General features: G+C 46.3%; 1 protein-coding gene across 2 annotated transcripts in view; it reads left to right on the forward strand.

Moving 5' to 3' along the window:
* Positions 1–25825, forward strand: part of NTN4 (netrin 4) — a 48471-nt gene that overhangs the window by 20677 nt on the left and 1969 nt on the right. For both annotated transcript variants that reach the window (XM_051632362.1, XM_051632372.1), the window contains exons 3-9: positions 312–599; positions 10779–10905; positions 11864–12052; positions 18076–18292; positions 18976–19088; positions 20241–20309; positions 22110–22280. In XM_051632362.1, the coding sequence (XP_051488322.1) occupies positions 312–599; positions 10779–10905; positions 11864–12052; positions 18076–18292; positions 18976–19088; positions 20241–20309; positions 22110–22280 (1174 nt within the window). The remainder of the gene's footprint in view (positions 1–311; positions 600–10778; positions 10906–11863; positions 12053–18075; positions 18293–18975; positions 19089–20240; positions 20310–22109; positions 22281–25825) is intronic.

Raw genomic sequence — 25825 nt, forward strand, 5'->3', positions numbered from 1 at the left:
ACATCATCAGCAGAACTGCTGGTCCCTGCGCCGTATACCAGCAGAACCAACCTCTGCTTAAAGTTATGACAAAATGTCACTTGACACCCATAGGGTCTAGACCTCACATGGAAGGGGACAATAGGGGGTCTAAGGGGCTTAATTTTTCACACACTGCAGTGGAGGTAGATTTGCTGCTCCCCCCACTCGCACAGGGTTCAGAAGAGCACCATGAAAGCCTGGTGCGTGCTCCCAGGGGATGCTCCCACTGCCATCCCACCCCTGGCCCACCACAGGGCTGGCTGACATCCTCGCTGTGTCTCTCTGCCCAGGTGATCTACCGAGCCCTGTCGCCGCCTTACGCCGCAGAGGACCCGTACAGCGCGGAAGCCCAGGAGCAGCTGAAGGTCACCAACCTGCGGGTGCGGCTGCTGGAGCGGCAGGGCTGCCCCTGCCTCCTGGCCAGCCCGGCCCCCCAGCCCCTGCAGCCCCCGCCGACCCTGCACTACGCCATCTATGACTTCATCGTGAAGGGCAGCTGCTTCTGCAATGGCCACGCTGACCACTGCGTCCCCGTCGCCGGGTTCAAGCCCGTCAAGGCAGCCGGAGTTTTCCACGTGGTATGTAAATGGTGCCCAACAACATCTGCACTGCAGGAAAGCAGAGTTTTCAAAACAGTAGGAGAGGTAGAGAGGGTGGTGCAGGTCCAAGGATATGGTATTTGACATGTGGTGCCTTGAATTCCAAGCACAGTGAGCAAAAGTGGCCTCTACAAAGGAGGTTGTCTCCATGTCAGGCTGAAGCACTGGGCTTCCCTCGTGCCTTGGTGTGGGGCCAGCCATGGCTCTCGTCCTTCAAGGGTGCTCCACAGTAATTTATTCAGGTGCATCCTTAAAAAAAATATTAAAATTGCTGACTCCCTTCTTCCCCTAAACACTAATTTGCAATAACACACTATCTAAAGGATAATAAATGCAGGGCATTTTGATGACAAAGAAGGAGACATTCTCCAAGGGTACTAGGCATCTTGTGATGGCCGTTGCTTCTGGAGGATCCTCAGATATTTGGTTGGGCCCTGAAATGAGGGGCCACTGAGCTGGGTTTTGGCTGTCCTTCCCAGGCCTTCCATTGTACTTCATAGTACCTTTCTCTGAATAAAAAGCTTGTGCTTTCGTTTCAAGGGGACTCACATCACAAGAGCTCTGATCTCAAATCCCCTGGGACCTACCAAGGCCTAAACCCCACTCATCTAATGTCCCAAAGAAGCAAGAGCCACTAAAATGTTGGTGCACTGGACACCCTTGGCATGCCATGCCATGCCCTGCCAGCCGAGGGACACTCACTGCCCCAGTACAACTTGTCCTTTCTGCCCATCTCGTCTAGCTCTGAAAGTCCTGCCTTGCTGGCAGAGGAGCAGTCGGAAAAGCCAAGACAGTCAAACATACTGCGCTGAATAATGTTAGAAAGGGAAAGATCATAAAAGAAACATAAGGCAGTTACTTGAGGTAAGGAGGTCTGGAATCTTTCCAGCTCTTCAGGGAACTCTCATTTCCCTTAAATTATGGTCTCAGGCATGAAGCAGACAGCTTGTTTCCCTTCTAATAGAGCCAGTCCTGCAACATCTTGAAAATATACCAATTTGAAAGCATGCAGTGCTATGATTGATAAGGCTGTTTCAAGTAGCACTGCTCTGCTTTCCACAGGCATTCCCTTCCGGTACAGCTACAGCCTATGGAAACCATAGTGTGCAGGTAGCAGGTGCTGCTGCAGGAAGGAATCAAGTGCCAAAATCACACTGAAAACCAAAGCAAGAAATAGCAACAAGCCCCTGCGCTGGCCCTGAGGGGACTGGAAGTTCAACTCTGGTTATAAATACATATGTGGCAGGAGTCCCAAAGGTGACGTGTCTCCAGTGAAGCTGACTCATTGTACTGTGCCTTACTTATTCAGCTTATTCTGCATGTTCCATAAAGGTTGTGCCAGTGCAGGGGCAACACAGCCCCGTGGTTTGCAGGGGGAATGAAGATGATAAGATGTTTCTTCTCCTGGTACCACCATTTCCATCATAGGACTGAGGTAGCTAGGGCCGTGCCGGATCCCTGCCAGGCTCCTGCTTTGCACAAGGCAGCTGCAGTTTGGGGACTGTGGTGGCACTCCATTTGTGCATACCAGGCTGGGGTTTGCCAGTGCATTGCTTCAAATTGGGAACAGAGGATTATTTCCAAGATGACAACAAAACACATGTGCGTGAATGAGCAGAAAAGGGATGGAAGATTGGGGAGTCTATGGCTGCTTAGCTGGGAGAAGTAGGAGAAACTTCTGAAAAGAGAGTAGGACTTCAGAAAGGAAGAGTTTTTGTACATTTCACCTGGACAGGCACACAGAAGATAATTCTGAAGAATTATGGTCATTCAAATGTGAGATGGGGAGTTCAGTCTTGTCTTTATGTAACAGTATCTATATGGGGTTATAGCAGAACCTTCACAGTAAAACCGAGGACATCAAAAGCTGGGAAGCACATTATGTTTGGTTAGACCAGAGTACTCCTGAAGAATATTCACAAAGTTAGAAAGTCAACATCAACATTTAAGCAAGTTTAAAATTCTTTAAAAGAAAAAGAAACATTCCAAAAGAAGTATGTGCAAGTTTTCTTAACCTCCTGCTTGGTCTCAGCCCAAAGGCAAAATTCTAACTGCAGTTTCAGTTCCTGCTTGTCCAGCAGAAGATCCAAATATGATGTATTTGTTTTTCTCTTGGGCTGCTCTGGGCAGCAAGAAGGGTTGTCCTCATAGCACATGGTGTTGCTGCCAGGTCTCAAGCAGATCTTGCAAAGCTTTCAACGGCATTTCAACCGTCTCACCCAGAGAGGATCTGACGAAGCCACAAGTGGATGTGGGGATGCTGGTGGTGGCTGCTCAGGCAGGTTTGGTGCAGGGACCTATCCCTGGGAGTGAGGATGCTCCACTCAGCTCAGGACATCAGTCCAGTTGACTGTCACAGGATTCCTCCCATTGGATGCATTTTTTCTTGAAGGCTGAGCCATCAAGTGCTGGGAATCTGACCATTTTGAAGGAAAATATTCTGAGTGGCTGAAGGGAGGCCAGAAGTCTAGCTCAGACAAGAGATAATACTGAGTGGGGATATCCTCAAGCTGTAGGGGTGGGACGCAAACAGGGTTGCTCTGTGGACAAGGAGGGTGTCCTTCCACCCCAGCAGAAGCACCTCGAACTCCGTTCGCTGAGGTGGAATAACCTCCTTTTGTGATCCCTCTGAATTGGGTCAGAGCAAAGATGGATGTCACAGAGTCCAAATGTTCGCTGTGTGAGAAAAAAAATATTTCCTGTTAGGCCTAGCAGCAAAAAGGAATAGCCAGGGCCTGATAAGATGGGAGGTTTGTTTCTGTGCCTTCACAGCTGTCCAGCTGCAGAAATCTCTGTGAAGTTCTTCTCTATGGCAGTCACTGTGCAGATACCACAGAGCAACACTTGCCAGTGATTCCTCGGCTCACCCTTTCTCCTAAAGGAGAAAGGAATTCATGTAGGAAACCTTGGGGTTTGTTTGAGCATCAGAAATGCTATTTGAACCTTTAGGTTTATTCCAAATATACAGGTGGTGTTCCTGCTCTAGGGGAGTTTCTCTCCATGAGCTGCAGTGGAAGCTTACAGAGAGGACATGGCTGCCTTCCAGCAATGGCAAGGCCTGCTCCTTGTGGGTAGTGTGATCCTGACTGTCCCTTGTTATACACTTATGTGCAACAGACAGCTGTCGGGGCAACACACATACTCTTCCTTCTCTTCCCTGCTCCTCCCAAATTTATTTGAAGTCACTGCCCAAATCTCAGCAGCAGCAGCCCAATGCATGACCAGGAAAACTTGTGCATGAACAAATACACCTCACGCAGTACCATGCAAAGCAGTTGGATAGTTTGTGAGCTGCATTACATGGTTAAACACCCATGTGAGTAGAGAAATAGATTCACAGACATAGGAGAACCCTCATGATCTTCAGTAGCCATAAGAAGATTGGCTTTTCAGCTGATGTGTAGCATAGGAGCTTCTCACCCCTTGTTAGTACCTCTGTGCAAGGAGTTAGTGCAGTGGATGTCTGGCTCCTTACCAGCTAAAGCATCCCTATGGCCTGCTTGCAACTGTGGCAAGAGCTGTGAAAGAGGACATCAGCCTAGGGATAGGGAGAATCTTGCAATTTAGGACTCCAAAGTAGGGAAAGCAAACCCAGAGATATCTCACTAGGGCTGTGCAGTTCTGTCTCAAGGTGAGAGCAGGAGTTCATCTATCTCAGGGATTCCTTAGCCTTCCCTGGTTGCAGAGTCCCACATCAGCCAGGTGGCTTTTATGATTGGCTGGAGTTACCAGTGTTAGGGGGCTGTGTCCTTACTGGAGCTTCCTGGTTTTACCCCTGTGACATATGACCCCATTATCAGTTGGTGACTTCATTATCTCATTGATAATCCAATATTACCAGCTATCTGACATTTCCCGCCCTATCCTACCTTTCCCCTCCTGCATTCCTGCTGGTGCAGCACTGTCTGCATATCTTTCACCTCCATGGAGGTGAGTGAGATGGAACAGAGTGAGAAGAAACAAAGTGGTCTGGTTTTGTTCTTCCTCCTGTTCACTTTCTCCCTCAATGATAGTTTTAATAATGTGATACAGCAGCTATCTTTGCCCTGGAGAAAGAAAACGAGAAACAAGAACCTAGGCATGAAGAAGCTTTAACGAACTTAAGACATGTGCCCAAAGTGGTTTGGTGTGTGCAGCTGCCATGCTGGAATGGCACTGCTTCAATTACATTTGTATGCTTCTTCAATAATCCAAGGTGCTGTGTCAGTGTAAGTCAAGGACTTATCCAGGAGCTGTGCTCTATTTTCTAGGCTGAAGAGACAAACCAGTTCAGGAGCTTGATCAGTGAATGCATCTGAACTTCATTGCATCTCCCTGACAATTAGGCACCAAACCCCAGATATACCTCCCCTCGTTTGAGGTGTGCTGTGAGTGTACCCAAGGTAGCCAGCTGGTCTCCCCAGGCTCCTTCCCTAGTTACAAAGGGTTGGAAGGATACACTATGGTTGGGATCCAGGCTATACTGAGCTACCATGCTAAAGCACTTCCATATACTTGGGCAGGATGAATATTCCTCCCCTTTCCCATGTGGCCAGCCCAGTGGCTGTTTTAAATTGTAGTCATGCTATTGCCATCAAAAGATGCTGAAGGTCTTCTCCAGCGTCACTGACAGAAGCCTATTGTGCAAGGAATTAAAAAAAGAACACCAGACAGCCCCCACACCCTGGACAACAAGCTTTGTATTCTTCCATGAGAATGAGATAGGATATGAGAATTTTCTCATGCATAAATTTGGTTGTCTGGTGCTTTGGGAAAGAATACCTCCCTGCATGCTGACAGCAGCCAGTAGACATTGGTTCTAAAATTGGCACAGTGTCTCAAGAGCAGTTTAAAATCTATGATTAGACACTCAGCGTGAATGCCATTATCTTCCTTTAGGCTGATGCCATGCCCCTTTTCTGTTAAAGTAAAATAAATAAATAAATAAATAGAGAAAATACAATTTTAGCAGTTTCAAGAAAGAAACTCTATTAAAAGCAATGGCCCCTCGCAGCTATTTAGCCTATTTACACTATCAGGTCTTAGGGACATTGATTTTCTTTTAGTGTGCATTTGTAGTGGACTGTATATAAATGAGTGAGTTCTTGCAATATAAATCAATTCATAACAGGGACCGAAAGGATTTTTCCCTCAAAGCAGCATTTTTTTTCTCACTGCCCAACATTTTGGAACATGATAAATCTGAGGAAAAGTATTTTATAGGACTCGACTAAAGAAAAAAAACACACATGTATTTGCAATCTGAAAGGAAGCACTGAAAGGTTCTAATTCAGCAACAAAAGGCTCTGGGAGGAAGCATGTCCTAGCAACTGCCTCTGTATAGAGAGTCAGTCGCTCGTTTATCTTACAGAAGTCAACTTTTGTAACACTGTTTGCAATGTGCCCTCTGATGACTGATGTCGTGACAGGGCTGTCAAGCTAAGAAGGGAAACAGCGTGAAAGTGAACAGGGATGTAAAGACCCCCTGACAAAATGAAAAATGGTATGAGAGGGATTTTGCCACTTAAATGAGTCCAGAGCTGTGTGAATGCTTAAAGCAGCGAGACATTCTGGGATTTGTGTTTGTGTACTTAGAGGTGCTCCAGAATGACCCAAGTGCTTATGCCTTGTGGTTAAATGTAAATGGAGGTAAATTAAGAGGGAGGAAAAATGTGCTCTTTCCCTTCTCAATGCATAGGGATCACATTCTGCCTTCAGAAAGGTCCCTGAGGCCAGGTACGTCATTTCTGTGCCCTACCTTCTGTCCTAGCAGAGCTGTCAGGCTAGTTTCTCAGCCCTGTCTCCCAGCTGCTCTCTGTCTTGATGGGAAATTTACCAGGCATCATGGTCTTGCATCTGGACCTCCGACAGCTCTTTCAGGCATTAGCTTTGCCTGGTGTAGCCAGTCTGTTGGCTCTTTTTCACCTGCTGCCATTTCTCTTTTCCTTCTACTACTCCTTCTTCTTGTCGTGTTTCAGCTGTCACACTATTTCTTTTTTTACTAAAAAAATACCTGTCTGCCAATGGCCTGCAAGAAAGGGCTTGCTAATATTCACTTCTTGTGTTGTTTCTGATGCGTAAAAATTTTTTTCTGGCATGCTGGAATTATGTAGAAGAAAAAGATAATTTTTTCAATGGGATAAAGCTTGGATGGAGAGATGTTTATAGGAAAGCTGTTTTGGGCAGCGATCACTATTGCTATTGAAGGAGAAGAAATACATCAGCCTGATACAAACACTTAGCACTTTCATTACATTTCTGGAAAAAAGGAATAGGGTAAAAGGGTATTAACAAAACAGTCACACAGAGAAACAGGTTATTAAAGAGCCTGTTTCTCTCCCCTTGGTCAGTTCAGACTGGCCATTTAGTTGTTTAGCTTGTTCGTTAGCAGGTCTGCACTCCACTGCAGCTGGCCAAGAGGGGTCAGGGCCACCACAGGGCTGGAGAGGACCTCACAGAGGTGGAGTTTTCTTGGGGTCCAGCCTGCTTGAGTCATGCAACTGTAAAGCCTCAGCACCATGGGAATTTGGAGCCCAGCTGCCTGTTCCAAAGCTGGCTCCCAAAAACTGCAACCTGTGCAGCTGCATCCTATGCAGAAGTGGGGCCAGCTGGGCCATTGTGTCCTGTGCCCTCATTGGTGCTCACCCAGATGGAAGTCCTGCTGAGATTATGAGTCCCCAGTCCTGCAGCAAGCAGGGGTGTGTACAGGTTTGCAAAGCATGCATGGCTAGCTGGGCTAGTGAAGAGCCATCCAGCCAACTCCAAGCTGAGCGGAGGGGGTGTAGGAGTCACAACAGTATCTGGGCTTGGGAAGAAGCATCTGATGGAGATGATGACACATCTGATTGAGATAAACCTTGAAGGAAAGGAATTTTTACGCTTTTCAGCAAGACGTTTGCTTCCTTCCCCAGCTTTACAGGCATCAATACATGAGGAGCATCATGCCCTGCTCTGCCACAGGAGCTCTCTAAACACCCACTGGCTTGATTTGCACCATCTCCAAATTTGGCTGTTTTGCAATGCTCCTCACCAGGAGCTTACAAGCCTGCCATTGCTGCAGCAGGATGAAACACCCCACCACAGACTTTTTTTAATTATTAAGTTGAAAAAGGCCTCTTCCTTTAGCGTTTGCATACAAATTAAGAAGTTGGCACACAGCTATTCAGTGGTGTACTTATTAACTCTGTGTGCCAAATTAATGGCTGCACATCAGGGCCTTGGGATATCTGTCCTCTTCTCTTTTATTTTCACCCACCTCCCCTATTCTGCCAACACAGCATGCTCCATTATACAGCCCTCGGGCTTTCAGAAAATGCAGGCTCTTATGCCTTGGGACCATGAATGCTCCTCGGTGGGGTGTTTTGCCTTGCTCTCTGCTGGCGTCTTGGGATGCTTAATCCTTTGAGGGTTTCTTAGGTGCTGCTGGGTTTCAGAGTTGTATATTATTCATGCCAGGGAGCCCTGGCTGATTGATTGAGTCCCCACTGATTCTTTGTGTGGCTTTGGCAAGAAGGGAACTGAATTTAAGGGTTGAGGCTGTAGGCTGTGGGCACAAGTAGGGGGAGCACACATCCCTGCAGTAACAGCAAGAGTCCCCATGTCTGAGACATACCCCTGTTTGCAAGTCTTCTCCGATGTTTTTCTCACTTTGGCATCACGATTGCCGAAGCACCAAGGGACTGCCTGGTTTGGACCATGGCACCCTCTGGCTTCCTCAGGTTGCCTTCCCTTCCTGATCACACACATCCTAGGTCTGGTGAGACCCTCTACCCTAAGAGTAGGGTACCTAAGTCTGGTCAGGAAGAAGCTGAAAGATTTTCCTGGCCATAGATGTGGTTCAGGCTCCTACAGCTTATTTTACCACTAACCACTCAATGGCCAAAGGACTTGCAAGAAACCCCTACCAAAAATGGCATACAAGAGTTAGGGCTCCATCAAAACCATGAGAAGATGACCACATGACTAATACAAGTTTAACCAATTTGTTTCCATGCAGATGGATGCTTTTAATGTCTGTAAAGTAGCTCTGTCACATTGGTTTGTGTGTGGACTTTGCCTAAAAAATATAGAAGAGAGAGAGAAATTCTGTTGTGGAATGCTGATTTAGGAAGGCAAGGCATCTGAGAGTTTGAAGAATATTTTGTAGGTGGTAGCAAAAATGAAAATATGCAAACACAAAACACATTTTGAGAACTAAAAATTCCTTCTGAAAATTTGTTTTGTTTCTTTTCTTAATTTGCTTCTCATTCTTTTCAAACATTAGCACACATGTAAGCATATATCAATACAGTGAGCCAGACAGACTTACTAGTACCTGCAGTGAGACCAACTGATCTCTGCGATGAGGCCAAAATACCACAGAAAGTGAAGGTACCCTAGTCTTTATGCTTTAGCTTAGACACTTGTGCATTCTGTCTGACTCCACCTGTACCTCTCCATTGCTTACACAGTCCGGTTGCTGTACTGTATTTTGCTTATTCCTGATTTGATTATCCAGACATTTTAATAAGGCAGAAAAGGATCACTGTAAAACTTTTTGCAATATTGTGTTATTTGTATTGCTGCTGAAAAGTCTTTTAAGGACTTTCAAGGTCAATTTTGAGTTTTTGTCTGTACCTGTTACATCTGACCACTGTCAAATAGCAGCTGAAATCTATTCATTAATAAATAAATAAGTCATCATTAGCCAGGAGTGTGCATGGCTTGCAAGTGTATGCACCTACGTAACAAGCAGGAGCTGTTTACAACGTGCTCAAGGTCCTCTTCTGTTTTGTTTACTGTTCAGGTTTTTCTCAGGAACCATTTTGTGGTAGGTCTCAGTAGCAAGTCATGCAGTTTAGGAACAGCAAACCTGTAAAACCGCAAGTTAAACAGGGTGGAAGGCAACATTTTCCAGTAGCAGTTACAGCCATGTCCCAGCTCTGGGTTGATGACCAGCTTCCCCAACCAGCCTGTGTCACTCCCAGTACTGAAAGCAGCCGGCAGCTGGTGCAGCTCCCCAGCTCCCTTGGGTTTATGGCCATCCTGTGGCATGAGCATGGGGCCAAGCTGGCAGGGTGAGCTGAGGTCTCCGGCTCGTTACTGAGAAGCTGGAGAAGCCAAACCACACTCAGTTTATTGCCTCCCTTTCCCCACCACTTGCCCTGGTGAAGGAGGGCTGGTGAGACACCGCTCAGCTCACGTTTCATCAAACACAGGGTGCTGATTGTGCCGTGAGCCTGGCCATGCATCAGATGTCTGAAGAGACTTGAAGCTGAAACGCTCTTAGTAAAACTGTACTTAAAAGTAAAACATCGAGCAGGGTAAAGCTGCAAGCACGGGCAGTCACCAGAATAGCTATAATAGGTAGCCGGCTGCCACGCTCCACAGGAAAAAGCAGGGCCTTCAGCCTTGCTGGCGGAGCCATGCTGTTTCAGAGCTGCCTGGCTGCTCTTGTCCTCCAGCTACGTCCTGTTTTCTTTGCATTTGCCAACAGTGTGAGTAATGCCAACGGCTGACAGTGCAGCTGGCACCAAGTGTGCTACGCTGGCTTTTCATCTCGAATTATCCCCTTGCACCAGGCTGTCTAGCTATTAAATTATCTATCTGTCATGAAGATATCTGATTATAGTTGCTCATGGTCCTTGTGCTATCCTTGGTTCTTCCTTTGTGGGTCAAAGATTCTGCCTAGCATGAGTAGATATCTATGTTTCAGAGGGTTCCTTTTTCTCATACTTACAATGGTGACAGCTGGGCATGCAGAGCTGGGTGCTGAGGTTGCCCATGCTGTTCCTGCAGTGCTGCAGAGGCGTATTCATGTTTGGGAGGAAGAAAAGGAGAAAGGTTTTACAGTGCTTCCCAAGGATGCTTTGAATATGGCTTTTTAAAATCTCTCCTGGGAATTCATGATGCGGCTTAAAACTGCTAGAAATCCTTTCAGATCTCAAAAAATAAAAAAAGGTATGATTATACAATACAATTATGTGGTGATCCACAAATACTAATCTAACTGAAAGTGTAACTGCAGAGTGTTTGCCTTTGACTGAACCAGACATCAAGGCAGACATCATGCTAGCCCTCTTTCTAGTCTATGTAACAGCATCTAGCTGGTGTGGTATCTCCTGTATATGGGCATTGCTTGTGCCAGTGAGACTCTATGGGCTTTGCTGTGGGTGATCCTTGCTCTTTTTGCCCTACTAGGTCCATGGGAAATGCATGTGCAAGCACAACACAGCAGGGTCCCACTGCCAGCACTGCGCCCCGCTCTACAATGACCAGCCTTGGCAGGCTGCCGACGGCAAAACCGGAGCCCCCAGAGAGTGTCAGTGTAAGTAGCCAGCCAGGATCAGTGTCTCCAGAGCCTCTGCTGGAGTGAAAAAGCTTCCTGCTTGTGTGCTTTTCTCCTGTGTCTCCAAGAGGCAGCAGATACCAGGGTGGTGGGCAGGTGCTGTGGACATGGGAGGATTACTTCTGTGGTGCTGAGATGAGCGCAGGCTGCAGGGGGCTGCAGAGGTCACAGGGTGGTCAGATGCAGTAGCAGCAGCAGCAGTCTAGTCAGAAGGGTGCTGAGGAGTAACTGCACCACCCTGTGCAGTTTTGCAGGCATGCTGAGTGCCATCCTTCTGAGGCTTCAATGCTGTCAACACTTAAACTAGCATCAGCCTGCCTGTCTGAGCTGCAGTCGCACTCACTCCAGTATGGATGTTCCCCAAGGGAATGACAGTGAATCCCTGATTCCACCAGCAGCAGTTGATGAGCAGGGGTTGGAATAGGTCTCACTTGTCCCCTAAGTTTAGGTGTCTGGCCATCCAGACATCTCCAGTGCCAGCGCAGGGAAAGGGGGATGTTTGTCCCCTCTCACACACCTCCCCTCCACCTGCCCTTTCCCTCTGTCAGATGCAAGGAACATCCTGAGGGCACCCATGTGGCAGGTGCTATACAGGGCACTGCTGAGTCCTAAAGCAGAGAGAGAAGGATCCTGCCACAGCAAGATGAGTGAATGTGGGAGGTCTCCCAGTGCCGTTGCTGTCCTTGTACTGGGGAACTCATTCTTTAAAAAAGGGTTAAAGAATTTTGGTTGATATTTTTTTTCTTAAATGTCACCTCTAAAGGTTGGCAAGCATGGATGAAAATGCAATGATACTTCATGCATTTGATTGAGTAATGGTGTCACAGGTCAGGTCTCCCATTCCAAAACATGGTTTAGGTTTTTGTGTCTCTTATCTGCAAATCAACATCTTTCATTGCCTTAATGAGTCTTTCTGTCCCCTTTGGCTCCATCTCAGCGTGCAAGTGCAATGGGCACACCGACACTTGTCACTTTGACATGGATGCCTGGTTGGCATCGGGCAACCGCAGCGGCGGCGTCTGCGACAACTGCCAGCACAACACGGAGGGGCAGCACTGCCAGCGCTGCAAGCCGGGCTTCTACCGGGACCCCAGGAAGCCCTTCTCTGCCCCCGACGCCTGCAAACGTAAGTCAGTGACCTTTCACTAGGAAATGCTCATCAAGTGGGAGAATGTCAAAGGAAAGGTGTGATCTTTCTGCCCCTCCTTGGAACAATCTTCTTGCTTCAGTGAAGGAATTCCCTTCGAATTCCCTTTTCGGTTCTGTTTGCAAAAAGCAATGGTGAAGTTTGCAGGGCAAAAGCCTGTAGATGCTGTTGACAAATCTATCCCGAGGATCCTTGTAGCCTGGGGTCAGGGGAAGAGAGATGATTAATTCACTATGTCCTGATATTTTTGGAAAGCATAAGCTGCATCATGCTTTCTTTTTCTCCTTGTTTGGTCATTGCTGCAACCTCAGAAGCAGGGTGCTTCAGCCAACAGGGGGGCAGCTGGCAAATAGCATCGCCCACCAGTGCGTGTTCACAGCAGCAGCAGGTGGGTATGGAGGGAGAGACAGGAACAGGAGTTTAGCGATATTCAGAAGATGTGACACTGAGGAGGCCAGGCCAAAGGCAAAGACTTAGCTACAAGTGAAATTAAATATTTCCCAAGCAAAAGCAGAGATCCAAAAGGCACACTCCCCAAGGACCACTGTGAGGATGGTGACTCACCATAGGGGACTCCGGATCCCAAAAGCAAAATATAAATGGGTCAGCTAAATATAGGGTGCAGGCATGCTCTCCACTCTGCACCTTCAGCCACCCACCAACATAGCCAGATTTCTCCTCACTGACCCAAAGCTGGAGGATGACCTTCGTGGGTGGCAGAAAAAAGTCCAACTGACACCCTACATGTGTCATTTGAGGGGACTCTGAGCATATCTGTCTCCTCCAGAGAAGAAGTACCTGTGTTTAAAGAAAGAGAAACTCTTCTGAGTTGGGGACCTGCACCCCAGGCTGCGAGGGTGTGATTTTTCACTTTCTTCTGTGGAGTTGGGAGGAGAGCAATCATTTTTGTCCTGCTCCCTCACTTTGCCTCATCCTTGTAAGGCTGCCTCAGAAGTCCTCCTCTCCACCTTTCACTCATTGCAAGGAGGAGCAGAACAGCTGAAATGCCTGTTTTACAACTCTAATTCTCTTTTTGAAAACATAATTGACCACCATTCTCCATTACTTGTGTAAATAATTATTTCACTCCTGTAGTATGTACACAAATTTGTTTTTTTAAACAGTGAATTTAATGACTTTTTAAAGTTCCTTTACTTACTTGTGTATATTGAAGCTACAAGTCTCCTCTGAAACATCAGAAACTTTCCCTCTGTAACTATTGCCAGAACTCGGGCAATTAACTTTTTTTTTGGAGTCTCAGTAAAAAAACAGGTTTAAATCTTGCACTTAGACCTAAAACAGAAGCTTGAGGGGTTTTTTTCCCTAACTCGTGGAGTCACCCTTGCAGATTACAAAAAAAAACAATTGATTAATTGACTCCTGTTAGATAACGCAAGACAAAAGACTGAAATAAATATTGTAAGGGACCCTCAAGCTCCAAAATGTGCTTTTACTGGAGTTGTGCTACCTTAACTAGGATTGTTATTCTTGATACTCTTTACATGCTAGCTCCTGTCAGGGAAGAGCGCACGCTTTTCCAAGGCCATGGAAGCCAAGTCAACCTTTGTCACTGCTTTGAGCACAGCCTTCTGGACACCTAAAAATAACCCTTCATCTTAGAGGTGGTAGGAGCGGCCACCATCTCCTGGGATGTCTCATGCAGCCCATTAATGAGATTGAGTTGCATGAGGGACCCTTCATAGGGTTTTGCTGGTGCCAAAATGCCCAGTCCAAATCTTGTGGCTATTTGGAAGGTCCAAAAGGAAATGAAATGGCACCTCCTGGGCTGGCCAGCACAAAGCCTCCTTCCTTGCAAAACCAGAGAGAAACAGAGGTATCAGGATCTCATGCTGCAAAACAGCCACAGCTTGAAGGGAAGGCTGCCAACATTATGTGTGTGCCTGTGTGAGGTTAGACCAGCGCTAGTGAAGTCAGGCATTACATCATGTATTAATCTGTATGTTAGCTACCTCCCAGAAGACTCAACTTAAAGTTTCTCCCAGTCCTTCTGGACAGGAGGAAGCTGCAGAGATTAGATGATTAGTAGGTATTTTTATTGATGTATGCTGGTGCTCAGTGCTCTTAACTTTCTGCATTCATCTCTAAATCACTGGCCCGTGGCATTCCACTTTCCACATTTTTTCTCCAAAAAGAAAGAAGTGTGCCTGACACAAAGACTATATATTTGTTTCCATTACTCCTTAATGCAACAGTCCAGCATCTTTATGGACCATTATGTTTTCACGAACTCTGGTATTTAAAGGCCAAGGTACCATGTATTTTACAAGAACTCTAAAATAGCCCTGAGTACAGGGGGGAAAAGTCTACATGTATTTACCTTCTGCATTACTTTGTTGTGGTTTTTTGGTTTTGGTATTTATGAACTACAAACCATTAAGTACTCAAATGCATGAAGTACTTCACAAATGCTCTCCTTCCTGAGATCCCTCCACCATTTTCCTTCTGGTCTTCTGTTGCGGTGGCTGCTCCCTGCAGCAAGGAATCCAGCATCTCGTGGGGCAGTCCATCAGCTTGTAGGGCCATAGCAAATGACTAATGTCTGTTAAATTAAATTATAGAACACCAATAATGTCTTATGCCTGGCACATTTCCGAGGACCATGCTATGGTCTGCAATAACAAGGGACGTGCGTGGTGCCCTGTTATTCATTCCCGAAAGGCCTTGGTGTTGCCTGCTTGCTGCTGGCTCAAGGCACTATTATTGCTCAACTGCCGGGCAGCATTGAAAATTTAAAAATACCAAGGTCAAAGTAAATAAAGGAGTTGTTAAGCCATAATCTTTAAGGATACTTTAAAGATTCTTGTAGGTGAAGAGTGTATATAATATTTACTCAGGAGTAGGTGTGTACCAGACATTCTGCCATTTAAAACAACAATCTAATGACTCTTTCCCCCACCATACCTATCAGTCCTTTTCTTTACATTCCTCATGAATTTTTAAGCCTCAGCTACAGAATAATTGCAGACACTAAATCAGGTTTTATAATTGCCAAGTTTATTTTTGCTCTTCAGCTGTAGGTTTTTGAGTGTAAATGTTTGGCATTTCCCAAGGTTAGCTGGCAGCTGAAGAAACCACAACAGTATGACCAACCCAGGGCAACTGGAGTTGCACTCACTGGATTTCACTGCAAATCAGCACATGCAATGCTGGGACAAGCAGCTGTTAATTCATCTGTGCATCAAAGTCAGGTGCAAGATATTGCTGTGTAGTACAGGGTGGAAAATTGGCATTTTAACAATGCTGCTTACAAGTCAAAAAGAAAGCAAAAAGATCAAGCTTGTGGAGGGTTTCTCTTGGTCCCAGGCTGGTGGTTCCCAGCCAGCCCTTCTCTCAGTGAAGCTCCCTTGGCCATGGAGACCCCCAGCCTTGCCGGTGGGGTGGCCCCAGCACATGAGACAGGCACTGTCCTGAAGCCTCACACTGAGACTCTCGCTCTCTCTGCCCGTATGTCCACCTCAAACTGCCATCCATCACTGTCTGTAGCTACTTAGCTGCTGCTTGGCTGCTCCTCTGACCTTCCTGGAAGTGGGTCTCCTACTAGCTGTGCGACAGTGAGGTGCAGGTTGGGCAGAAGGAGGAAAACAGGGTCTAAAACCAACACCCAGTACAGCAGTAGCTTCAGCTGCCAAATGCTGTATAATCAGTCCTGCAGTCCTTTCCTTCCTGCCTTTGCCATAGTATGGAGGCGCTTGGTCCTATTCTCATGCATTTCTGTGGAAGTCATTATAACACGCTCACATTTGAGCTCTAGAGTCTTGTTTCTAGGGCTCGGTGCGTTATGATGGGCTGCAGTTTATGTCTCTGCATTGCTCAGCACGTTCCCACTGCAGCACCTCACAAATATTTACCATGTTGTAAATTTGCCACCTAAAGCATCCAGATTAATGCCACTTAGTGTCATCTTGGGCCTCAACCCAAAATGCAAAACCAAAAAGCTTCAGTTTGTCAGCTGCTGATGGAAAGCAGGTCAGCACCTTGGTAACTCACGGGGAAGCAGCAAGCAAGGACAGAGTCTGTGGAGGTGGCTACACTGCCCTTGTAGAAACAACCAACCTTCACAACACATCTCTTTACAGCTTTTATTAAAAAGTATAGCCAATTACATTCTCATTTTTAATTGGCATTTTAATTGCCTATGAGCTTGCTGCTGCATTTGTCATAATAGCCTTTGCAAGGTTAGTATTCTTGCCTCACCACTGCCATTCAATGGCCACTGCCATTACATTTTCCATGTGGAAAAAAATTGTGTGAAAACATTGTCTGAAATATAAAAAGCTCCAAGCCCAGTAGGGCTGGGAGTAAAACTCAGCTGAAATCCAACCGAAACAAGATCAGATCTCTCTCTGAGCAGTGAGTTTACCTCACTGACTGCAAGAGAACAGAAGAGGTTTAAGTGCTTGATATGTCCCCTGAAGGGGCAGAGGAATGCCAGAAATACCCACCACATCCCCTAGGAAAAGAGAGCATTTGGCTTCGTGTGTTAGGTGTAAAACACTTCACAGACTTCAGGAGAAAGGTATGTGAGTCTTGGTGAGCCCTGTTGAAAACTATGCTATTAAAGGTACAGGAGTTCACTGCCTGCAGCTAGTTATGCAGTTTGTGGAGAGGCTTTCTAATCTTTTAATTTTATATAATTATATTTGTGGGGAAATGGAAAGGGTGGGGAAAATTTGGGGATTACTTTGGCAAAGATTTTGGAATCATAGCTGCCTCTAAGTTAATTGCCAATATTAATCTATCCTTTAATATTTTGAAATGACAATCCAAGTATGTTAAATGCCTGAAACCACAAACATGTTGTTGGAGCAAAGTTAAATATATGTATGTGCAGTGATAAGTATTTCAAGAGAAAGTTTATGTTACATGCAGTAGCTTTTCTGCTTTTTTGCCTTCATGGTTGCAAAATAAAAATATTTGTATTACAATTTGGCAAAAAAATTCCATCCAAACAAAATTTTATCAAGAAATTAAATTTTTATCTAAATGGACTTTTAGACAAAAGTCTTTCAGCAGGGAATTTTTTGCCATAATGCACAAAGCTGACCACAACGTATCGTAGTCAGAGAGCCAGACCCTGAGGGAAGGAGAGCACGAGTCACCTGGCTACTGGTCCCGTGGGGAACTGCACTGCCTGTTGGCCAAGCCACGTGGTCAGAGGTTTGACTCACAATTTTGATAACTGTATTTCTCATCTTTGTAAAGATAGACACCTTTGGGGGTAAAAAACTGTGGTCTTGCAACAGACACATGTTGCATTTGTGAGAAAGAAAAATCCTAAGAGGTAGACGAGGAAGTCTTCACACCACCTATTCTAGGGCGTCCTTTCTGATTTGTGAGAATGGCCATTTTTCCCACTGTATCCCATTATGCTTCCAGTGCATCATCCTGCTGCAAGGGGCTGCGTGGGGTTAAAAAAAAAGAAGCCAGCATGACACACACTCTGCAAACATCTGTATGTCTCTAAGCCCTTGGTGTCCTTATTCTTTTTCTTATTGTTTTGAAATCATGGCTTTAAGAAAAAATAAGACAGAGGCAGAGGGGTACTTTTTCCCCAGCCTACACTTTAATTAACAAAACTGTTCTGAGGGGGTTATTTAACCTCCTGGATGCAAGGCAGTTGTTATTACTTTAGAAAGCAGTTATATTCTGATTCTTTTTTGCAACGAAGCACCCACAGCTGCTTAAACATTATTCTGAGTCAGGCACATCGCTGGGTACTCAGCTGGACTGGAGTCCAGATGCTATAAGGAAAGTCATAAAGCCTGTTAGGCAAAACATAAGGTGCAACTGGGGTGGGTAGACTAAGACACCTCAGAAAAGTCAGTCAGTTTCTAAAGGGAGACTATGGTCAGACCTATATGAGTAAGAGGGAAGAAAAGCCGCCAAACATCCTTGTCCCTGGGCAGAGTGATGGTTTCACCCCTCAGAGCTTTTGCACTCACAGATGCTCTCTGTTCCCCTACGATGTCCTCCCTCCGCAGCCTGCTCCTGCCACCCGCTGGGGTCGGCCGCGCTCCCCCTGGGCCCCCGCACCTTCTGTGACCCCAGCACTGGTGACTGTCCCTGCAAGCCCGGCGTGGCCGGGCCCCGCTGCCACCGCTGCCTGCCCGGCTACTGGGGCTTCGGTGCCTACGGCTGCCGCCCCTGCCACTGCGCCCGCAGCTGCGACCCCCGCACCGGCGACTGCCTCAGCAGCAGGTGAGTTGGGGGGTCCTGGCCACCTGCTCCCAGCCTCACCAGTGCCCCCGCCACCCCCGTCCCAGGGAAGGCAATGCACCAGCCCCGTTTACGTGTGGCACGGCGTCTGAAAAACAGCCACGATATAAAGTATTTGGGGTTTGCTATGGTCAGGAATTTGGGGATGGATGGGGGTGCTGAGACTACAGTTCCCCTGGGTGCCTGGCACAGCGTGGCAGGGCACCAGCAAGGCTGGCTTATTGGCTCCTGGTGCTGGTGTTAATGCATGGGTGTTTCCCATAACCTTCACCAGTGCTTCCTTTCCGTGAGCAAAATGTGAGCTTCAGGGAGATCTGAGCAAGAGAAGACCAAAGGGTTGCTGTTGCAATTCAGCTTGCATTGACTATGATGTACTTGGAGCCACACTGACTTTTTTAAAAGACAGCATGTTTTAATAATACCCCACTCTCCAGATCTTATATGTTGGTGGGTTTTTTAACCACACTGGAGATGATTATTGCATATTAATATATGTTCACAATGCACTCTGACAACACTCAGTGTGTTCACTTTCCAAAACTGCCCCTTGCTTTTAACACCACTAAAACGTGCAGTCACGTTGTGCCTAGAGGACAGGTTGGTAGTGGCCCTGCTTTCTGCTGGCTTCAGAAGGAAGGCTGACCATCTCCCTTTCCTCCCAACAGCTCGGACGTGACCTGGCACCACGAAGCACCTCCTTTCCAGGCAGTGCTCAATGAGAGCGAGCCCACCTGGAGCTGGGAGGATGAGCAGGGCTTCTCGGCACTCCGGCACTCCGGTAGGACAGTGGCTTTGCATGTGTTTCCTTGACCCATCCCTCCTACCAGCAGCCAGCACAGATACAGTCTTCTGCACCAGCTTATAATTGGAGCCCTAGCAGTTGCAGGAGGGGGTGACACTTCCCTGTTAATGTCCTGTGCAACCACCTCCTTCCCCTCCATGAGCTGAAGGAGTCTTACAGCTCATCCCATCCACAAGAGCATGTGCAAACCTTTTAGGCAGGTTCTCCACACTGAAAGCCTGCACCCAGCATTCAGCTGTTGGTAAGGCAGGATCTGCTTGCCTGGATTTGCAGCCCTAGTTCTGAATTTCAGGGCTGAACAATCTCTTTATGTTATCCATTGTTTAAATCTGTCTTTGTATTACATAGGAGTGTGTTGGATAAACCAGCAACATTATGTAGAGGCTGGGTTTTGCTACTTTATGGGCAGGGAGCTGGAAATATCCAAATAACTATTTTTTTCCCCCATATCCACAACAATTTTGGCATCAATTGCGGCTTACAATGAAATTTGAGATTGCCTGGCATTTCAGCTCTAATTCCCCTCCACCCAAGTCTGGAGAAGGCAGATGCTGCAGAAGGTTGCTGTGAGGCAGTTTGTCCCCACGGAGCAGCATCAGAACGTCCTCCCTCGCAGTGGCTGCTGCGTGCAAGCGGGCAGGCGTCATTTCCTGCGTCTTCAGAAAGTGGCATGATAAAATCTCAAAGATACAATAATTGAGTTAATTGAGATGAAAGCACCATCACTTGTCTGGGCGACTTCATTTCAAACGTAAATAAGTATATCATGTTATTCTTTGTTCTAAGATCACGGAAGTCATTAGTCTGCCTTAACCTCTGCAACATTTCCTTTTTAAATTTTGTCTGGTACATTACGGTGTGGAAAATACCATGGGGAAAGACATGCATGTTATTTGGATCCCAAGGCAAAATAATAAGGCCTTTGTTTCCTTTCTCTTCAAATTGTAAACAAGGAATAATTGCCCTTGGACTAAGATTGTATATTCAGCCTGGATCTGAAAACAGGGCTTTTTTTGCATGAGGCTTGAGGACCACCTGAAAACCTCTGGCAAGTCCCAGGTTTTGTCTGCAAAGGCTCCCATCTTCTAATTACAATCCACAGCCCTTTGCCTCCTTCTCTTTCCCCAGGTAAATGCGAGTGTAAAGAGCAAGTTTTAGGGAATCCCAAGGTCTTCTGTGGGATGAAGTACACCTACGGTGAGTTTCGGGTGAGGTGGCAGGGGTGTAAAGGGAGGTGCTGCGAGGCGGTGCAGGAGTGTAAAGCGTGACAGATGCTGCGGTGTGCACTGTTCCATCCCTGCAAACCCATGGGCTACTTGGTCTGGGAGTGGATCTTTGACCTTTCCAAAATACATAGATATCGGGGTATCAAATCAAGGTGGGTGAAGTGTCTTGCTCTGTTACCCACCTCTCTTGCTACCAAAATATTCTTGTGCCAAAATCACGGGAGGACAAAAGCTGGAAGGGTCTCTAAGAGGTTGTCTAGGCCCAAGACAGACTGGAAAGCAGTATTATCAAAAATGAGTCACTATAACTCTTTGTAGACCAGGCACCGCAAGAACAGTCTAAAAATCACTAAATCTTAATTAGACTGAATGTAAGGAGGGACAGTGATCACCACACAAGGCACTACATAGAGAAGGTGGCTCTGGCAGCTCCTGGGACCTTTTCCCTGTCAGTAAAGTTCAGCTGTTGCAGAGGGGAGATGTCTGCTGGATTTAAATGAATGAGAGGAGGTGCTTTGTCTCTGAAGACCTCTCCACTGTGTGCCAGTGAACTGCCTCCCTCAGACCGCAGCAGAGTGAGGAATGCTCTGCATAGCACTCCCTTCCTTCACAGTCTTCCAGGGGGTTTTTGCACCTGTTTCGTCTCGCACTGAAGTAAAAAATGCACGGAGAGATAACCCCTACCTCTGCAGGCTGCTGAGCAACCTACAAAGGGAAGTTCAAGGGGCTGCCAGAGGTTGAAATATAGCCCTGGCTTAGTGATATCAGGAAAAAAATCTGATTTTGCTTTGCTTTGCTCCCTGACCACAGTAGTGACTGTGTTCAATCTTGCAAGAGATAAGAAATAATAATAATTTTTTTAAAGTCACAGAAACCCCAAGTTCATAAATCTTATCTAAAGTGCACTCAGGCTTCCCACCCTTTCATCACTTGACATGCAAAGGTGTCAACCAGACTGGAGAGACAGATGAGTAATGGGGCTCATCATGAGCTTCAGGAGGCCAAACAGTAAGAGAGGTTTCCCTGAGCTCCCTAGTGTGCAGCACTGAATAAAGTACCACCATACAGTGCTACCTACCAGTGTAGGCATCAGCACTGTGCAGCGGAGGTTCATGTGTGGGACCTGAGCCCTGAGCCTCAACCACACAGGGGCTCAGCAGGTGGGATACCAGGTGGCAGGAGTGTGCCTGTGGGTATCTGTAACCTCAAAGTACTCAGTGATTTGCCTCAGTCCCAACCAGCATCTGTCTCCACCACTGCATTTGGATTTGGCCATTCTGCAAAACGGGAGGACTGATAGCAGGAGTGCTCACCAGGGCGGGATGGGGGCAGCCCCTTTACACCCCTGTCTGGGCCAAAGCCAGCAAAGCCTCCAGGTCCATCCCTAAAAGAAAGGCTTTCCACTTCATTTCCAAAGATGCTAAGGAAGCTGAAGCCTTTACTGAGCTCCAGGGGAAAATGGGGCCCTCACAAGTTTTGAAAATCAGGTCATTGGACCTCACCTGCCTCCTGGGCAGGTGCAGGGGCCATGGCCAAAGCAACCAGCAGCATCCCTGCCCATAGGTATGGGGACACATGTACTGTCCCAGTAACTGTGTTGACCCCAGGCTTCCTAGCAAGGAGCATCAGTCTAACTCCACAGCAATTAAGTAATCCTCACTGCTTCACCCAGACACCCACATTAGACAAGAAAAAAGAAAAAAGAAAAGAGAAAAAAATACTATTTATAAATAGTTTATATATTCCTGGGTTTGAATTCATGTCTTCCCAGTGATCAAGACAAAGATCTTGTCTGCTCATGACAAAGGCTCCCATGCAGAAGTCAATGTAAAGATCAAGAAAGTCTTGAAATCTACAAAGCTGAAGATCCTCCGGGGAAAGAGGACGCTCTACCCTGAATCCTGGACTAACAGGGGCTGCACTTGTCCCATCCTCAATCCCGGTAAGTTTGACCCTTGAGCAGTACCTCCCCACCACATTTACACAGATTTCATTCCCACTCCTCTGGCCCCTCATGACAATGAGCAGAAATGGCAACCCAGTGTTCATTAAATTATTGGTTGCTACATCATTTCGATCCCAAGAGCAATCTCCATCAAATTTGAATCTTGTAGAGAAAAACTTGGTTCATTCTATACACTTTCAAACGTACAGTTCTCTTTATGCAGCATAATAACAGTCTGACAGCTTTACCAGTCTCAGTCTCTTCCCAGAGGGAGAGAGGTGCATATCACCCCATTACTACTTTTCAAAACTAGTGCTAATAAACACATATGAGTCTTATTTGAGTTATAACATTGTAGTGAATTTCTAATCTAAACTAAAGAGAAAATGTCTCTTTGAAAGTAACACTAATTTGCATCTACAAGATTTGGAAGATATTATTTTATACAGTGAGAGAGCAGTTTTGGCTTCACAATTTTTTCCTTGTAATCTTTCACTGCAGTGGAGTATAAACAGTGCATGCTGTCTTCAGCAGGAATGAGGAGATGCAGACTCAGGGCTTTGTTAAACAGAGCAAAACTAAGCTCCATCTGACACACCTTTCTTTACCTCTCTGAGGTAAACCAACAGTTACAAACTCATACAGATAAAGGGTTTCTTTCTGTGAGGCACACGCATCACTTGGAAATCACCGGTCAAAATGCTGATTTCTCTGCTGAGACATCCTGTATGTAGGCAGCATTAGAAACTTCCTTTGGGAGGATAGGGCTGTCTGCAAGGTTGGATCATGCAGAAAGGTTATTCATTGATGAGGTGTTTGCAGTCTTCTTTCATCTCCATCGAGTGACCATCTTTGGCTTTGACGGCAAGCTGCCATGATAGCACAGCTGCAGTCAGGAAGTCTTGTCAAGTACAAGGGTCAGATGAATCATCAGCATTAGGCAGGACTTTACTGTTTAAGTGCAGTAAGACTTCAGATACTGATAAACCACCATCAATCCACAATTAAATAGATACAGCTGTTTTATTTTTCCATATGCCATGTAAACCCGAGAGCCCAGATGCAGCTACCTTAATAGGAACCTGAAGGAACACTGTGAAAGCTGTCAGACACCGAGCATGCAGGGCAGCCCCACAACTCCCAGCTTTGCAATTTCACTAGCTTCAGAGGAGCTTTGCTGATTTACTCCAGCAGATGAAAAGGCAGCAGTAATCACAGAATTGATGAAGATCACTTGGACATCAGTGGAAGGGTGGAGATCAAATTGTCTTTAGAGACAATCCAGGCATCTTGACATATCAGGCATTACTCCCTTACCAGCTCTCATGATTTACACTGCAAAGTTCATTATTGTCTTGAAATGCAGCTGCTGGCATGCCAGGAGTATAAATTAATCTCAGCTTGCATGTTAGAAAGAAGTTGTGAAGCTTAGTCCTAATGGGAAACTTTAAAACATAGACCGAGTGCATCTTTAAGGTTCAGTCATTTCAAAGGTGGAGGGGGGGAAAGGATCCCAGATTTTTTTTTTAATCTCATTGTTTTCTTCAGCTACCACATTAAGTTCTGAATGGTTTGCAATCCTGTATTAGTAGATTTAACTCTCTCTCAGAATAAGAGCTTATACCCTCCAGATGAATAAATGAATAACAGCTGGATAAAAATCCAAGCTGACATAAACCAATTTCCTGACATATAGCTTTAATGGAAATCACATCTCCGAAAAACAGAGGAGATCAAAGATAAACATAAAAATAAAAGAAAGACATATTTTTATCCTGTTTCACAGCACTAAAGGGATAACAAAAGGAAGGTAGGCTCTTAAAAGCTCTAGCAAGAAATAAAATCTCCAAGTATTTATCAAATCTCCCTGGGTTGTTTTTAGATGATGAATGTACTTAAGTTCCTACGAGAGAGTATTCCTACCTTTGCACACCTTTCCCTCCACTTGCACCCACAGAGGTGGGTTAAACTTCCGGGGGGACACTGAGATGAAAGGTTTGAAGGTCTCAGCCTTCTTCAAGGGAACAGAAGCCCCTTCCCCTCCTCAGCTCTGCCCAGCTGAGACACAAAGAAGCAGGGCAAAACACACAGCCTCAAGTCCTGGCTTGTGGCATCTCAGTCATTTGATTAATTTTCATTTTACGCTTCTGTAACATCAGGTTGAAAATCTACAAAGCCCTACGGAACCAGCAACCACAACAATGTTTGCTTGTTCTCTGAGGGTGCATGCCATGTTTCTCTCTCAAGGGACATAGATTTAGGAGCCTTTGAAAAGTGATGTTTGTAACAACAGGATTCACATCGCCAAAATAAATGTCTTGCAAAGGGGGATACTGCCACACACATATCCTGTGTTTGCTTGGCAGAAGAGGGGAAGTGTGTGCCCAAAAACTCAGATCAAGTAGATAACAAATTGTATTGAATTAAAGAAAAACATACATGACCTTTAGCTAGGGGACAATCTGCCTTTATTCTGAACTTCAAATGAAAACTCAAGCAAACATGAGCTGTGGCCAGGATGGAGCAGGGTGATGGAGAGCACAGTTTGTACACCCCTGTGGTGCTCCCTGGACCAGTGTGAGGGGGAGACGGAGGTACAGGGGATGGATCTCATGCCTGCTCTATCCCAAGTGTGCTTGGGTAGATAGGATGTAGTAGGATGGTCCAGTAGCAGGATGCTGAACCTGGCAGGGAGCTCCTCCTGCCACAGGAGGGATTATCCTCTTTGTTATCCCCATTTATGGCACATTCATGGCCCATTTAGGCTGTTGGGATCTGTGGCAGTGTTTCTTTAGCTAATCCATGTCATGTCTTGAAAGCCAAGCACAGACCTGGATGCCTGTGGGGAAGCCTGCGGCAGGATGCTGCAGGGCTGTGCTCTAGCCCTTTCTGGCACCTTCTGGACACCAGGCAAGGCTTTACCAGACATTGCTGTCATGTCTCTAAAACGTCTGGTGGAGGCAGAAGTTGAGGTAGCTCTTTTCAGTGTGACTGCCACCCCCTCAGGCTCTTCTGGGAAATCTAGTGTTGCCTCTTGTCAGGGTCCAGCATGCCTTTGCCTGCGAGGAGGCACCAGCCATTTTGAGCTGAGGAGGGTCTTTTTACAGGGGCTTATAGTAGTAGGACAAAGGGGAGTGGTTTCAAGCTAAAAGGGCATCGATTTAGGTTAGACATTAGGAAGAAATTCTTTTGTGTGTGGGTGGTGAGACACTGGAACAGGTTGCCCAGGGGAGTTGTGGATGCCCCCTCCCTGGGAGTGTTCAAGACCAGGTTGGATGTGGCTTTGAGAAACCCAGTCTAGTGGGAAGTGTCCTTGCCCATGGCAGGGGGCAAAACAAGACGATCTTTAAGGTCCCTTCCAACCCAAACCACTCTATGGTTCTATGAATGGGCTGAACTGATCCATTTCCAGGCACAGGTGTGTTCAGGGAGAAGTGGGGCAGCTGGCTGCCAAATTATGGTAACAGCAGTTTACAAACAAGGTATAGAAACTTGTGGTGCAGCCCCCAGACCTCAACTTCCATTTGTATTTAGAAGCCAAC

Source organism: Apus apus, chromosome 1, assembly GCF_020740795.1.
Source record: "Apus apus isolate bApuApu2 chromosome 1, bApuApu2.pri.cur, whole genome shotgun sequence".
NCBI lineage: Eukaryota > Metazoa > Chordata > Aves > Apodiformes > Apodidae > Apus > Apus apus.